This window comes from Myxine glutinosa, chromosome 8, assembly GCF_964187855.1.
Source record: "Myxine glutinosa chromosome 8, kmMyxGlut1.1, whole genome shotgun sequence".
In the NCBI taxonomy this organism is placed as follows: Eukaryota; Metazoa; Chordata; class Myxini; order Myxiniformes; family Myxinidae; genus Myxine; species Myxine glutinosa.
Window position 1 is genome coordinate 151,469,917 of NC_136268.1, and position 14,551 is coordinate 151,484,467.

Here is a 14,551-nt window from a genome sequence, read left to right on the forward strand (position 1 = left end):
CCAAGAGAGACTTTGCACAACCGAGGATGCCCAGTCGGTAACTGGATTTTTTGTATATAAAGTCAAGGCCAACTTAAAAGTGTGGTTTGCTCAATAAAGATTATAGCTGATATTGGGGCCCAAAGTTTTAGTGACTGGACTTCTTAAAGAGGATTGTTAAGAAAGTAGATGGGAGGGTTCGCCAGATGATCCTTTCAGAGAGTGAGAGTGTGACATTTGTCAGGATTGAAAGATATATTCCAAGTGTTTGACCAGCTTGTGATTCTATCAAGGTCTTCAGAGGGAAGAGGCTGCTGCATGCTTGTCTGAAGGATGAAAGATTTAAGAGCACAGGGTGAAGTCATCAGCAAAGAGATAACGAGGATTTTCCAGAGAGTCAGAGAGATTATTGATGAAGATCAGGAATATAACTGAGTCCAGAACACTGCCTTTGGGCACTCCAGCCTTCACAGGGAGAGGAGATGAAAGGATTCCGTTGAGAGCCACATGTTGGCTATGAGAGTAGAGGAAGTCTATTAGTCAAGTGTGGAGGTGACCTTGGGTGCCATAGGCAGAGAGATGGGAGAGTACAGTGGGAGGCCAGAATATATCAAATGGTCTAGATATGTCCAGAGTGATTGCACTAATCTCATGTCTGACATTGAGGGCCTCCATCCATGGTTGGGAGAGCAAAAGCAGCATGTCCAGGGTAGAGTGACCTGGCCAAAATCCAAATGGGTGATCTGAGATTAGGCCATTGGAGAAAGGAAGGATTTCATGTGAACTGCGATGATGATGGATTCCATGACCTTGCCGATGATTGGAAGTAAGCTGATAGGTCTGTAGTTAAGAGGATCGATTTTTGCACCCTTTTTATATAATGAGGTGACATTGACTGATTTTCAAACAGGTGGAAGATTAAATAGAGCAAATGATAGGGTGAAAAGGGCAGAAAGAGGATGTACAAGAGCACAACAGATATACCATTATATAAGGAGATATATCAGAATCACCAAACACTGTATCAATATCTCATTTTGTTTCCCTTCAGCAAAACAAATATAACTATGGAGTTCATAGAACTCCTTACCTCACTCAGTCTTGAGAAAAATGACATGGAAAGGGTCTTTTCAGCTCTTGCTTTGTATTTCCGAGCACAATCAATATTTCCTATGAGCCGTGATTTTGTCTAAATCTCAATATTTCCTTGATGGCGAGCATGGGCGGAAAATTTGTTTGGTTGAGAGGATGTAAAATGGCATAATATTTTGGCCAAATATGCAAAATTGGAGGTTTTTGAAAGCGGTAAGAATGTGATATGTATTCTACAGTGTTTAAGTATATAATTCAATTGAAATAAAATTAAGATTTTAAAGGCTGCAGGAAAAAAAAAAATTCAGAAGTTTACCACCATTGATGCAGCGTCTTTCACACCACCTTATTTAACATGTAGCGGTTACCGGAAGCATGACACAATTACCTTGCACCGGCCGATGACGCAACCGGCGAGCGGTCACTTGTCCGGACTCGCCCGGGCGTGTCCAGACTTGCCTTTCCCGGGCGAACACTTGGCTTACCTATTTGCACACCACGCCCCGCCTGAGAGGCGTGGCTTTTGTGTGTTGAGCTTTACTTATAAATTGCCGCCCGTTCGATGGGCTGATTCAGTGCTTTGGAGTTCTTTCGAGTGAGCTGGAAATAAATAGCTCAGTGAAACTTCATTCCTGGCGTCGTTCATTTTGTCCGGTTTTATCGTGCGAGCACAGCTCCCACAATGTTACACTAGTTATTCATGCCTGTTGTCTGTGTCCTTTATGACTTCCCTAAAAACAGTAAGTTTCCTGTTTGGAATGATTGTACACCACTCCTTTCCTATTCCATCTCCAGGCGCTGCATGACGTCATCTCCGGGCACTGAAGGGGGCCCGGGAATGCCGCGCGCTGGAGCATGTTATTTATTTATTTGGCATGGGGGCAGTGTACTTTGAATGTATCTGTACTTGTTTTCAATTTTGTTTGACTGTCAGACAGACGAAAAAAGTTACCTTACATCTTACAAAGTTCCCTTACTATGCATATGTGCGCTCGGGAGAAGATTCTGCACAAATTGCCAAATTCAGAGCGAAAGTACTGCTGAGCTGCATGTTGGTGTTCTGATTCATGGTCCTATTCGTGTTCTACAGTTTTCAAAATATAACATTTAATTAAAATCAGGTTGTTCCTCCAGACTGACGTCTGTAAATCATTTCAACCAGGAAACCTGCTGTATTTAAGGATGTCATAAAGGACACAAACAACAGGCGTGAAGAACTAATGTACCGTGTTCGATGATGTGGTGTAAAAGCCACTGCGTCAACGGTGGTAAAATTCAACAATTGTTTTATTTGACCTTCACAATATTTATTTTATTTCAATGTAATTATACTAGGGCATGCCCGTACTGTATATATATCTAAAATTATATCCCCCCCCTCTATTTACATGAAATGGTTTGGTCCAAAGCGAACGGCTTGCGAGTACGGTGACAATCCCCCCCCTCTATTTACATGAAATGGTTTGGTCCAAAGCGAACGGCTTGCGAGTACGGTGACAATCCCCCCCCCCCCCTCTATTTACATGAAATGGTTTGGTCCAAAGCGAACGGCTTGCGGAGTTTGGTAAAGAAATCGCCATAGCGTGCACAAACGCGCAGGAAAGCGAAAGAATCGCAAATTAGTTTTAATTAGTTTTAAAACATAGTTTAACGCCAACATAGTTTGCCAACGTGAAATAAATGAATACGCTCTCAAATGTGCCGTCCGAGGCAGAGTCTGTTCGGCACGTTCGGCACACGTGATAGCTCGCTGCTCTCTGATTGGTTGAATCGTTTTTTGGACATAGCTCGGTAACTACTTGTCCGATTAATATGAAACCTTGAAAAGGCACATCCTCGGGTCCCCAGCAATATACCTGGCAAGTTTAAAGTATATCGGACCCGTGGTTGTCGAGAAACAGCGGTCACAGACAAACAAACAAACACACACACAGACACACAGACACACACACACACACACACACACACACACACACACACACACACACACACACACACACACACACACACACAGAGATTGCTGGAATTATAGATAGATACTTGTACACTGTAGAACACAAATGAAGACCTCAGTGGAAGAAGTACTTCAGTCACATTATTGGGCAAAGTGAGTGAGAACCAGGAACTCCATCTACATTCTAGTTATTGTCGATGGGCGCCCATATTTCATCATAGGAGTGCCTCCATCTGTATAATTTTTTAATTATGACGTCACAGGTCACATTGTCACACAATACACCTTTACATCCGCGCAGTAACTCTGCCATGTCAACAGCCTTTCTAGTGCCTAAGCATGTTGGCCTGGCAATTGCAATCTGTGACGTGACAACATACAGCAAACACTCAGCATGATCGGCTTTATGCGACACTACGTTTCCAATGATTATGTGAAGGCAATGGGTACAAATCTTACCAAATAAATCCTGGCCAAGTCCGACTTACTTGAGTTGCTTGTACCATCCAACATCCCTCCGGGTATCATTGTCCAGGTTGCAATGGACAAAAAATGACAAAAAAAATGAAGAAATGGACAAAAAGAACGAAGAAACTCTTGATGGAGAGAGTGCCAAGGCCAACACATGCCAAGGCCAACACCTTAAACAGATTTGGAGGCGTAATGGTTGGAGTATCCGCTCTGACTCTGGAAGGCCGGTTGTTTGAACCCGACCCCGGCCGAGCGATACCAAAGACTTCAAAAACGGTAAGTGCTGCTTCCTTGCTTGATGCTCAGCAATTACAAAGGATAGAACACAGACAAAACCATAGGTTGGCAACCATTGTGCCCTTCACAAAGAGTAGGCAAGCAATCGCTGAGCACCAGATCACATTGTAGCGGTTACCGCTGGATGCACACAATCGCCTTGCACCGGCCAGAACACGGCCAGACGCGCCTCTCCCGGGCATGCCCGGACTCACTGTTCCCGGGCATGCCCGAACCTCCCGGGCACGCCCGGTCTCGTCTTTCCCGGGCATGCCCGCTCTCGCCTCACCAGGGGCAGGTCCAGACTCGCCTTTCCAAGGCTCGCCCTTGACACCCGGGCATGCCCGCTATCGCCTTTCCAGGGCTCGCCCAGAGCGCCCGGGCACGCCCAGCCTCGACTTGCCAGGCCGCAGCCAAACACGCCCGGGCAGGTCCAGACTCGCCTTTCCAAGGCTCGCCCTTGACACCCGGGCATGCCCGGTATAGCTTTTGCCGGGCAAACTTCCCGACATAAATGTGTATATATATTGCTGCCCGAAAAACGGGCTTGTCAGAATACCTGAGCTGTTTTGTTTCAATAAAGCAACTCGGACGAATTCCGTCTTTGGTCGCGTCACTTCTTTCGACTCGCGTTGGAGCGCCGCTCCTTCAACATGGTGTCCTTCATGAAGAGTGACACCCTGAACAAATTACTAATTCCTGTGATTATCCTTTCTCCAGGAATACCTTATATACACCATGTTGTTGCAACTACTCTTGTGTTTCCAAAATTATTTTTAATACAACAATGTTTCGTTTTTGAAAGTAAGATGTCTTCTTTTTTACATTGGTCATTCATATGAAACAACCCGAGAACAACTCAATTACTTTGGCGTGATGCCCAAGAGAATTCATGCTCCCATTGCATATGCTAAAAACAAAATACTTGTCTTGTACCTCTCCTTATCCTCCTTATCTACACTCCTAGTTATAGCAAGTGCCTGCATTGTCATCAGGTAATTGTATTCTACTAGAAACGGTACCCGCCCTATGGGCGGGGCTTCAATTGGGAGGCCCAAATGAAAGGGCAAAATATCAGAAATTGAAGGCTTTTTTTTATTTTAAACGATTTATATAAACATCCGTTAAATCATATCACACGTAAATCATCAAAATCTAAACAGTATTTGTAGAATTTCAATAAAAGCCACATCACTGTTCATATCGGTAAATATTATTCCATCGTGTTTGGAGAAATTGGAAATTTGAAAAATTGGTAAAACAATATAGCCTAATTTACTCCACGGGGTCCCAGGATTACCCACCCAAAATATCGTTGCGATCGGTTCAGCCGTTTTTGCGGTACCTGGGAACAGACGGACAGACATTTGGTGAATTATAGTAAGATAACTCACAGCAGCCAATCAACGGCAAGTAGAAGGCCGATGTCGGAGGATGGCAATCCCACAGCTGTTAGTACGAGGAGCATGGTGACCAAACCAGCACTGGGGACGCTTGCCGCACCAATACTTGCTAATGTTGCAGTCATGCTGTGGGCAAAAGGAAAGAAATCAGAGGTCATGCCCAAGATCTGCCCGCCTATAATCGACATAAAACTAGGTTAAAAAAAGTTTCCGTACCATGTAGGAATTTAGAGCAAACTACAATGGCACACGGTGGACGCATACCTGTGCCAGGCTGAACAGTTTACGTTTTGTATCCTCCTGATTGGCTGGATCTACATCAGGACCATTCGTCCTTGTCACACACAAACATCCAATTGGCTTGTTATTGTCACCTACCTAACTCATCTACCACGTTTTGGCATAACCCAATCACACCTTTTTGAAATATTGTGCTATACCGTATATTGTTGTTGACCCCATCTCTCAATGGTGAAGAATTGCTTTAACATTATAGGATGCTGATATTAATCTTCACCAAAACCTAATCAATCAATCCTCGTCACACATGCAACCTGTCCACCAAATTACATCACAATCCATCCATAACGTTTTGAGACATCGTGAATTTATCGTTTTTGGCCCTATCTCTCAATGGTGAAGAATCGCTTAAAAACTGGAAAGCATCTGAAAATACAAAGCCTGTCCACGTTCATTCAGACCTCTTCTTCCTCCGCTTCATTTTCTTCTTCTTCTTCTACTTCTACTTCTTCTTCTTCTTCTTCTTCTTCCGTAGCCCACAAAATAACGACAACAGTTTTTTTTTTTAATACAAAATGAAAATTGTTGATTTTATGCCGCCTTGACCTTTGAGCTTTCAATCTAAAAAAAAAAAAATCAGCCTCTAGCTTTTGATTGGTGAACCAATTATGTGACCCAATATGCAAATTATTTGAATATTAGGTCAATTGGACGAAAATTGGCAATTTTTTGTGACGTTGACCTTTGACCTTTTGACCAAATTATTAATTTGCCATCTCCATATTCTCATATAAGGCTTTGTCGAAAATTTGATGACAAAACTCAAATGGTAAATTTAAATTTCAGGTCAATTGGATGAAAATTGATGATTTTCAGTGATACTGACCTTTAACCTTTTGACAAAATTATGAATTAGACTTTTTATATTATTTTATAAAAGATTGAGGCTAGGGTAAGAGTTGACATTAAACACAAAAAACATAAATGGACACATAAAACATAAAATAAAGGGAGTGGAAGAAAAGATGGGGAGAGAGAGGGAAGCACACAAGCACAACAGTAGCGAATACGGACATCGGGAGATCTGTGGAAGGGAGAGGGCTGGGTGTGAAGGTTTGGGGGGGAGAGGAGAGTAGGGGAATATTTGAAGGTTAGGTGAAAGCGGATCTGAGAAAGAAGGAGAAAGGTTGAAGGGGTATGGTGAATTAAACTTGGAAAGGTGAAAAGAAATGGCTGAAGAGGAAGGAGTTATGATGGATAGAAGGGAGGGGCGGGGGGGACACGTGGGCACGGGTGGGCGAGGGGAGATCGTGAGGAGAGAAGTTTTCAACTTCAATTGTTTATAAAATGTGATATCACGTATATTACAAATACATTTGTGCAAAATAATTGTATGAATTATGATTGGTGTAAACCATGACAAAACGGCAACTCAGGTATAGCCATTTATCTATACTAGGGCATGCCCGTACTATATATATATCTAAAATTATATCCCCCCCTCTATTTACATGAAATGGTTTGGTCCAAAGCGAACGGCTTGCGAGTACGGTGACAATCCCCCCCCTCTATTTACATGCAATGGTTTGGTCCAAAGCGAACGGCTTCCGGAGTTTGGTAAAGAAATCGCCATCGCGTGCACAAACGCGCAGGAAAGCGAATGAATCGCAAATTCGGTTTTATTAGTTTTAAAACATAGTTTAACGCCAACATAGTTTGCAAACGTGAAATAAATGAATACGCTCTCAAATGTGCCATCCGAGGCAGAGTGTGTCCTCCACGTTCGGCACACGCGATCGTTCGCTGCTCTCTGATTGGTTGAATCGTTTTTTGGACATAGCTCGGTAAGTAATTGTCCGATTAATATGAAACCTTGAAAAGGCACATCCTCGGGTCCCCAGCAATATACCTGGCAAGTTAAAAGTATATCGGACCCGTGGTTGTCGAGAAACAGCGGTCACAGACAAACAGACGTACAAACGTACAAACGTACAGAGATTACTGGAATTATAGATAGATATCGACACATCTGGGCAGTGTCTGTGTTGTCACTTAACGACTCCCTCAAACTTTTGTTTCCGTGGTGGTGAAGTGTTTTTAATTTCGTGGTGGTGAGGTGTTTTTAATTTCGTGGTGGTGAGGTGTTTTTAATTTCGTGGTGGTGAGGTGTTTTTAATTTCGTGGTGGTGAGGTGTTTTTAATTTCGTGGTGGTGAGGTGTTTTAATTTCGTGGTGGTGAGGTGTTTTTAATTTCGTGGCTGTGAGGTGTTTTTATTACGTGTTTATGGCTGTGAGGTGTTTTTATTACGTGTTTATGGCTGTGAGGTGTTTTTATTACGTGTTTATGGCTGTGAGGTGTTTTTAATTTCGTGGTGGTGAGGTGTTTTTAATTTCGTGGTGGTGAAGTGTTTTTAATTTCGTGGTGGTGAGGTGTTTTTAATTTCGTGGTGGTGAGGTGTTTTTAATTTCGTGGTGGTGAGGTGTTTTTAATTTCGTGGCTGTGAGGTGTTTTTATTACGTGTTTATGGCTGTGAGGTGTTTTTATTACGTGTTTATGGCTGTGAGGTGTTTTTATTACGTGTTTATGGCTGTGAGGTGTTTTTAATTTCGTGGTGGTGAGGTGTTTTTAATTTCGTGGTGGTGAAGTGTTTTTAATTTCGTGGTGGTTAGGTGTTTTTAATTTCGTGGTGGTGAGGTGTTTTTAATTTCGTGGTGGTGAGGTGTTTTTAATTTCGTGGAGGTGAGGTGTTTTTAATTTCGTGGTGGTGAGGTGTTTTTAATTTCGTGGTGGTGAGGTGTTTTTAATTTCGTGGTGTTGAGGTGTTTTTAATTTCGTGGTGGTGAGGTGTTTTTAATTTTGTGGCTGTGAGGTGTTTTTATTACGTGTTTATGGCTGTGAGGTGTTTTTATTACGTGTTTATGGCTGTGAGGTGTTTTTATTACGTGTTTATGGCTGTGAGGTGTTTTTATTACGTGTTTTATGGCTGTGAGGTGTTTTTAATTTCGTGGTGGTGAGGTGTTTTTATTACGTGTTTTATGGCTGTGAGGTGTTTTTAATTTCGTTGTGGTGAGGTGTTTTTATTACGTGTTTTATGGCTGTGAGGTGTTTTTAATTTCGTGGTGGTGAGATGTTTTTATTACGTGTTTTATGGCTGTGAGGTGTTTTTAATTTAGTGGGGGTGAGGTGTTTTTATTACGTGTTTTATGGCTGTGAGGTGTTTTTATTACGTGTTTTATGGCTGTGAGGTGTTTTTAATTTTGTGGTGGTGAGGTGTTTTTATTACGTGTTTTATGGCTGTGAGGTGTTTTTAATTTAGTGGGGGTGAGATGTTTTTATTACGTGTTTTATGGCTGTGAGGTGTTTTTAATTTAGTGGGGGTGAGGTGTTTTTATTACGTGTTTTATGGCTGTGAGGTGTTTTTAATTTAGTGGGGGTGAGGTGTTTTTATTACGTGTTTTATGGCTGTGAGGTGTTTTTAATTTTGTGGTGGTGAGGTGTTTTTATTACGTGTTTTATGGCTGTGAGGTGTTTTTAATTTCGTGGCCGTGAGGTGTTTTTATTACGTGTTTTATGGCTGTGAGGTGTTTTTAATTTTGTGGCCGTAAGGTGTTTTTATTACGTGTTTTATGGCTGTGAGGTGTTTTTATTACGTGTTTTATGGCTGTGAGGTGTTTTTATTACGTGTTTTATGGCTGTGAGGTGTTTTTATTACGTGTTTTATGGCTGTGAGGTGTTTTTATTACGTGTTTTATGGCTGTGAGGTGTTTTTAATTTCGTGGCCGTGAGGTGTTTTTATTACGTGTTTTATGGCTGTGAGGTGTTTTTAATTTTGTGGCCGTGAGGTGTTTTTATTACGTGTTTTATGGCTGTGAGGTGTTTTTATTACGTGTTTTATGGCTGTGAGGTGTTTTTATTACGTGTTTTATGGCTGTGAGGTGTTTTTATTACGTGTTTTATGGCTGTGAGGTGTTTTTATTACGTGTTTTATGGCTGTGAGGTGTTTTTAATTTTGTGGTGGTGAGGTGTTTTGAATTACGTGGTGGTGAGGTGTTTTAAATTACTTGGTGGTGAGGTGTTTTGAATTACGTGGTGGTGAGGTGTTTTGAATTACGTGGTGGTTAGGTGTTTTCAATTACGTGGTGGTGAGGTGTTTTCAATTACTTGGTGGTGAGGTGTTTTTAATTTTGTGGCTGTGAGGTGCTTTTATTACGTGTTTTATGGCTGTGAGGTGTTTTGAATTATGTGGTGGTGAGGTGTTTTAAATTACTTGGTGGTGAGGTGTTTTTAATAAGTGGTGGTGAGGTGTTTTGAATTACGTGGTGGTGAGGTGTTTTGAATTACGTGGTGGTGAGGTGTTTTGAATTATGTGGTGGTGAGGTGTTTTAAATTACTTGGTGGTGAGGTGTTTTGAATTACGTGGTGGTGAGGTGTTTTGAATTACGTGGTGGTGAGGTGTTTTGAATTTTGTGGTGGTGAGTTGTTTTTATTACGTGTTTTATGGCTGTGAGGTGTTTTTAATTACCTGGTGGTGAGGTGTTTTTAATTTAGTGGTGGTGAGGTGTTTTTATTATGTGTTTTATGGCTGTGAGGTGTTTTGAATTACTTGGTGGTGAGGTGTTTTTAATTTAGTGGTGGTGAGGTGTTTTTATTATGTGTTTTATGGCTGTGAGGTGTTTTGAATTACTTGGTGGTGAGGTGTTTTCAATTTCGTGGTGGTGAGGTGTTTTGAATTTTGTGGTGGTGAGGTGTTTTTATTACGTGTTTTATGGCTGTGAGGTGTTTTTAATTACTTGGTGGTGAGGTGTTTTCAATTTCGTGGTGGTGAGGTGTTTTGAATTACGTGGTGGTGAGGTGTTTTGAATTACGTGGTGGTGAGGTGTTTTGAATTACGTGGTGGTGAGGTGTTTTGAATTACGTGGTGGTGAGGTGTTTTGAATTACGTGGTGGTGAGGTGTTTTGAATTACGTGGTGGTGAGGTGTTTTGAATTACGTGGTGGTGAGGTGTAATCGTCCCAAACTTCCAGTCTGTACCTACCGCTCCCCTATGTGTGTGCTGAGAGTTCCTTTTTTGAATTTTATATATTTTTTCAACCTAAATCTTCAACCTAAATTGCTTATAAAAATGTAATATTGGTGGTAATTTCACCCCAATTCCACTTTTTGAAATACCAACTTCTGTCCTGGAAGTCCTTGGTGTCCTTGTCTTTTATACTTCTCCCACCCCCCACCCCCCCCCCCCCCACCCCTTCCCACGCCTCCTCCCCCCAAGCCCTCTCCCTCCCACACATCTCCCTGCTCTTAAATGTTGTGTGCTCTCAAGTGTTTGTGTGCTTCCCATTCTCTTGTCTTCCGCTCCCTCTTTTTATATATTTTGTTTGTCTGGTTATTTGTTTGTGAAGTAAATGTCAGCTCTTTCACGAGCCTCGATTCAGTATACAAAAAATAATAATAATAATAATAATATCACAAACAACAAATGCATTTGTGTAAAATAATTGTTTGTATTATGATCGCTCCGCTCACCTCACCAAGCTTGTATATATACTGAAACGCAAAAGAAACTTACCACCTTTGAAACCTTTAAATATCAACAATAACACTGCGTGTAGTAAATGTGTGAACTTATTTGTGGACAATAGTGTCCTCACTGTCAGACAAAACGGTCACGGATGGTCACTTGAACCTTCAATGGTCACTTCATAGCACAGCTGTTGAACAGCCGTTTTGACTGTCAGTGATTAGCCAAGGGGTACGCGATGATTTTAATGAGCTGCACGTGATGTCTTGATATTGGCTTTAAAAAGGCCAGTGCAAAATGGGCATTTCAATCAACATGCCACGATTGTCAAGGGATCAACGGCAGCGTGCCCTGGGCATGCTGCAAGTTTGAAATGTAATAAAATTGTAACAGTTCAAAATAAAACAAACCAACAATTGCTAATTGAAACATTGGCATTTTATTGATGACATGTCAAGTTTTTGACCAAGATACACCATCTCATCAGTTTGTTCTACAGTACAGAACAGCACAGGGTGCAATGTCAGTCCCCTTTCAATAGCGTGTGTGGCCACCATTGTTTTGGATACAGGCAGTGCATCGTCGGCGTATACTGCCTACCAGTCTTTGGATGGATTGCTGCTGGATTCTGTCGCACTCAGTCCTCAATGTCTGAAGCAGCTCTGCCCGTGTCCTGGCCCTGCCAACTACGCGTCTCCCAAGCTCATCCCACAGGTGCTCTATGGGATTCAGGTCAGGGGAGAGCGCAGGCCATTGCATGGTGTTGATGTTCTCGCCTTGGAGAAATGCAGTGGTAAAGCGAGCAGCATGGGGACGAGCGTTGTCATGCTGAAAGGTTCTCAGTTCTGGGTGGTCTAGCAGGAATGGCAGCAGATGAGGTCGCAGGATGTTATCCACATACCGCTGGGCGTTAAGATTCCCATCCACAACCACCAGTGGCGTCCTGTACCGGCCTGATATGGCGGCCCACACGATCACACTTGGGCCACCCCACATGTTGGCTTGACGCACGCAACAATCGGCATATTGCTCGCCAGTTCTTCTCCAGACACGCTCACGCCCATCAGGACTGTCCACACAGAACCTTGACTCATCGCTGAAAGCGACCTCGTTCCACTGCGCCAAGGTCCACCGCTGATGCTGCTGGCACCATCTCTGTCGGTTGCGGCGATGGGCAGCCGTCATCACGGGGCCTCTGTATGGTCTTCTGGCAGTCAGACCATAGTCATGCAGTCGTCTTCGTGCAGTATCATTGGAGGTCCGTGGGTTTGCACGCCCGGAGTTTCTGCCGCAGTGCGGGATGCTGGACGGAATCGATCCCGCAGGTGACTTCGGACCATCTGCCTGTCCTGCCTTGCAGTGGTGACTCTTGGCCTCCCTGATCGAGGTCTGTCATCTGCAGAGTTGTGGAGGGTGTCTCTGCCCACCAGGGCCGATATCGTCTGGTGTGAACAGCCAAGGCGACGTGCCACCTCACGGTAGCTCAGTCCACCTTGCAGCATGCCCAGGGCACGCTGCCATTGATCCCTTGACAATTGTGGCATGTTGATTGAAATGCCCATTTTGCACTGGCCTTTTTAAAGCCAATATCAAGACATCACGTGCAGCTCATTAAAATCATCCCGTACCCCTTGGCTAATCACTGACATTCAAAACGGCTGTTCAACAGCTGTGCTATGAAGTGACCATTGAAGGTTCAAGTGACCATCCGTGACCGTTTTGTCTGACAGTGAGGACACTATTGTCCACAAATAAGTTCACACATTTTTCTACACGCAGTGTTATTGTTGATATTTAAAGGTTTCAAAGGTGGTAAGTTTCTTTTGCGTTTCAGTATATATTGTTACAGACGTGGCTTGGATGTTATTTACCGAGCGGTTTTATGGTATGACCACGTCTGCACAAGTTACCCGATTGTGCCCGAACGTTGACTAGTCGCGCGATGCTGGCTCAATAAGAAAAAGAAGACACCCGGCTGGATTACAATAACACAATACGACACCAATGTTTCAATTCTCAAGACCTCCGGAGGAGATTATATTCGTACGGAAAGGTCAGATTACAGGGGCTAGAGGTATAATCACAGAAAGACAGGCACTTAGACACACTCTTATATTAACCCCGGACAGACGACAGACAAACGGGACAACGGCTGACTCACACGGGAGTTGATGACAGGAAAGCGGGTATCGATGGCTCCAGGTCCTCCTGGGCTCGGGGCAGGGTACAGTACGGTCCGGTCCGGTCCAAAGATGCGGGGAGGTATCGTCGCGCTGGGGGTGGCGGTGGCTTCTCTCTCCAAGCTGAGGCGCATCTTTCGTCACGTCCGGCGCGGGGCCGCGTATATCCGGCGGGGAGTGACACGCCCTCGGCTCGTTAGCTCCGCCCCAGATGGAATCGGCACGTTGCTTCTCATTGGGTGCGTGGGGGGGTTACTGGCTCCGCCCCTGACGAGGAGCTGACAGCCAGCCCCTTCGGGGTAACGCCGTGGAGCGCATGGTCATGGCGGGTAACCGAGCCGGTGTGAGGACGCACACTCCCCGCCCCTCTGTTGTTGTAGTCGTAGTTGTAGTTGTAATTGTTGTTGTAGTTGTTGTTTGGGGAAGAAGATGGGAGGAGGTATGGAAAAGGTCCTAAACTCACTACTGATGCCATATAATCACATTCTGGTGCAACGAAGAGTCATAATTAATGGAAACGAGGCCTTAACTGACATAGATTAAGAATAACTAGGAAGATGTCCGAAAGTTGTCTACGTGTGGTGCGGTGGACCTGGGCACGACATTTAATGGGGGAATAAGGGGAAGGTCGGCTCTACTGATTGTTATTTACATGCAATGGGACTAGGGAATGGGGGATTGGGGAAAGTTGGGGAGTATTGGAGAAATAGGGGAATATTTACAAGCGGATATGGAGGCCAAATTCCATATTCGCAACATTGCACCCTTCTCTACCCTCGGGGCGTCCCGACCCGATAAATTTTTACCTACTTTAGTGTGGCACGCAATGTAGTTCCCTCTACTATTAACTCTACCCTGAGTGCGACAGTTTTACAGATATTCACAAATGAGTAAATATGTCCCCCTGCGACGTTGCACCCTTCTCCTCACAGAAACACACCCACAGGATAACCGAATCCGGAAAGAATTCTCAAACTACACATACAGCCGGTAGGGAGCATTATTTACAAGACTACGCTGCTATTTACACTACGATCCAGGACCTGTTTTTGGAGGAACACATGCAGATGTTATGCATAGAGAGAGCGCGCTTGCCAACATCGATACACCAACCCACGAGTGCTCTGTGGCCGACGGCCTTTAATAACGTGCAGAGCACCCTTCCCGAGCATCAAAAGCACCACCCCACCACCAATCGGTGCAGTCACCATTGTTCATTGGAATAAAAATAAATTCGACAACCCCTAACCCTGCAGGTGTCTCTTGCTCTTCTTGTGGTGCACTTGGTGTTAACTAACAGTGGTTCACCTTTATGGCATAGGTGCCACGTTGACCCATAGGTCCATCAACGGGTGGTGCTTGGCCGCAAACGAACTGCGGTCCATTGTGGGTGGCCACAAACATTGCGGTCCATATGGTGTACCGATCCAGGCAGCG

General features: G+C 43.9%; 1 protein-coding gene across 1 annotated transcript in view; it reads right to left on the reverse strand.

The window, feature by feature from the left end:
• The window catches only part of SLC1A2 (solute carrier family 1 member 2), a 192,731-nt gene that overhangs the window by 22,622 nt on the left and 155,558 nt on the right, over positions 1-14,551 (reverse strand). The window contains 1 exon segment of the mRNA XM_068125411.2: positions 5,167-5,301. Within this exon segment, the coding sequence (XP_067981512.2) occupies positions 5,167-5,301 (135 nt within the window).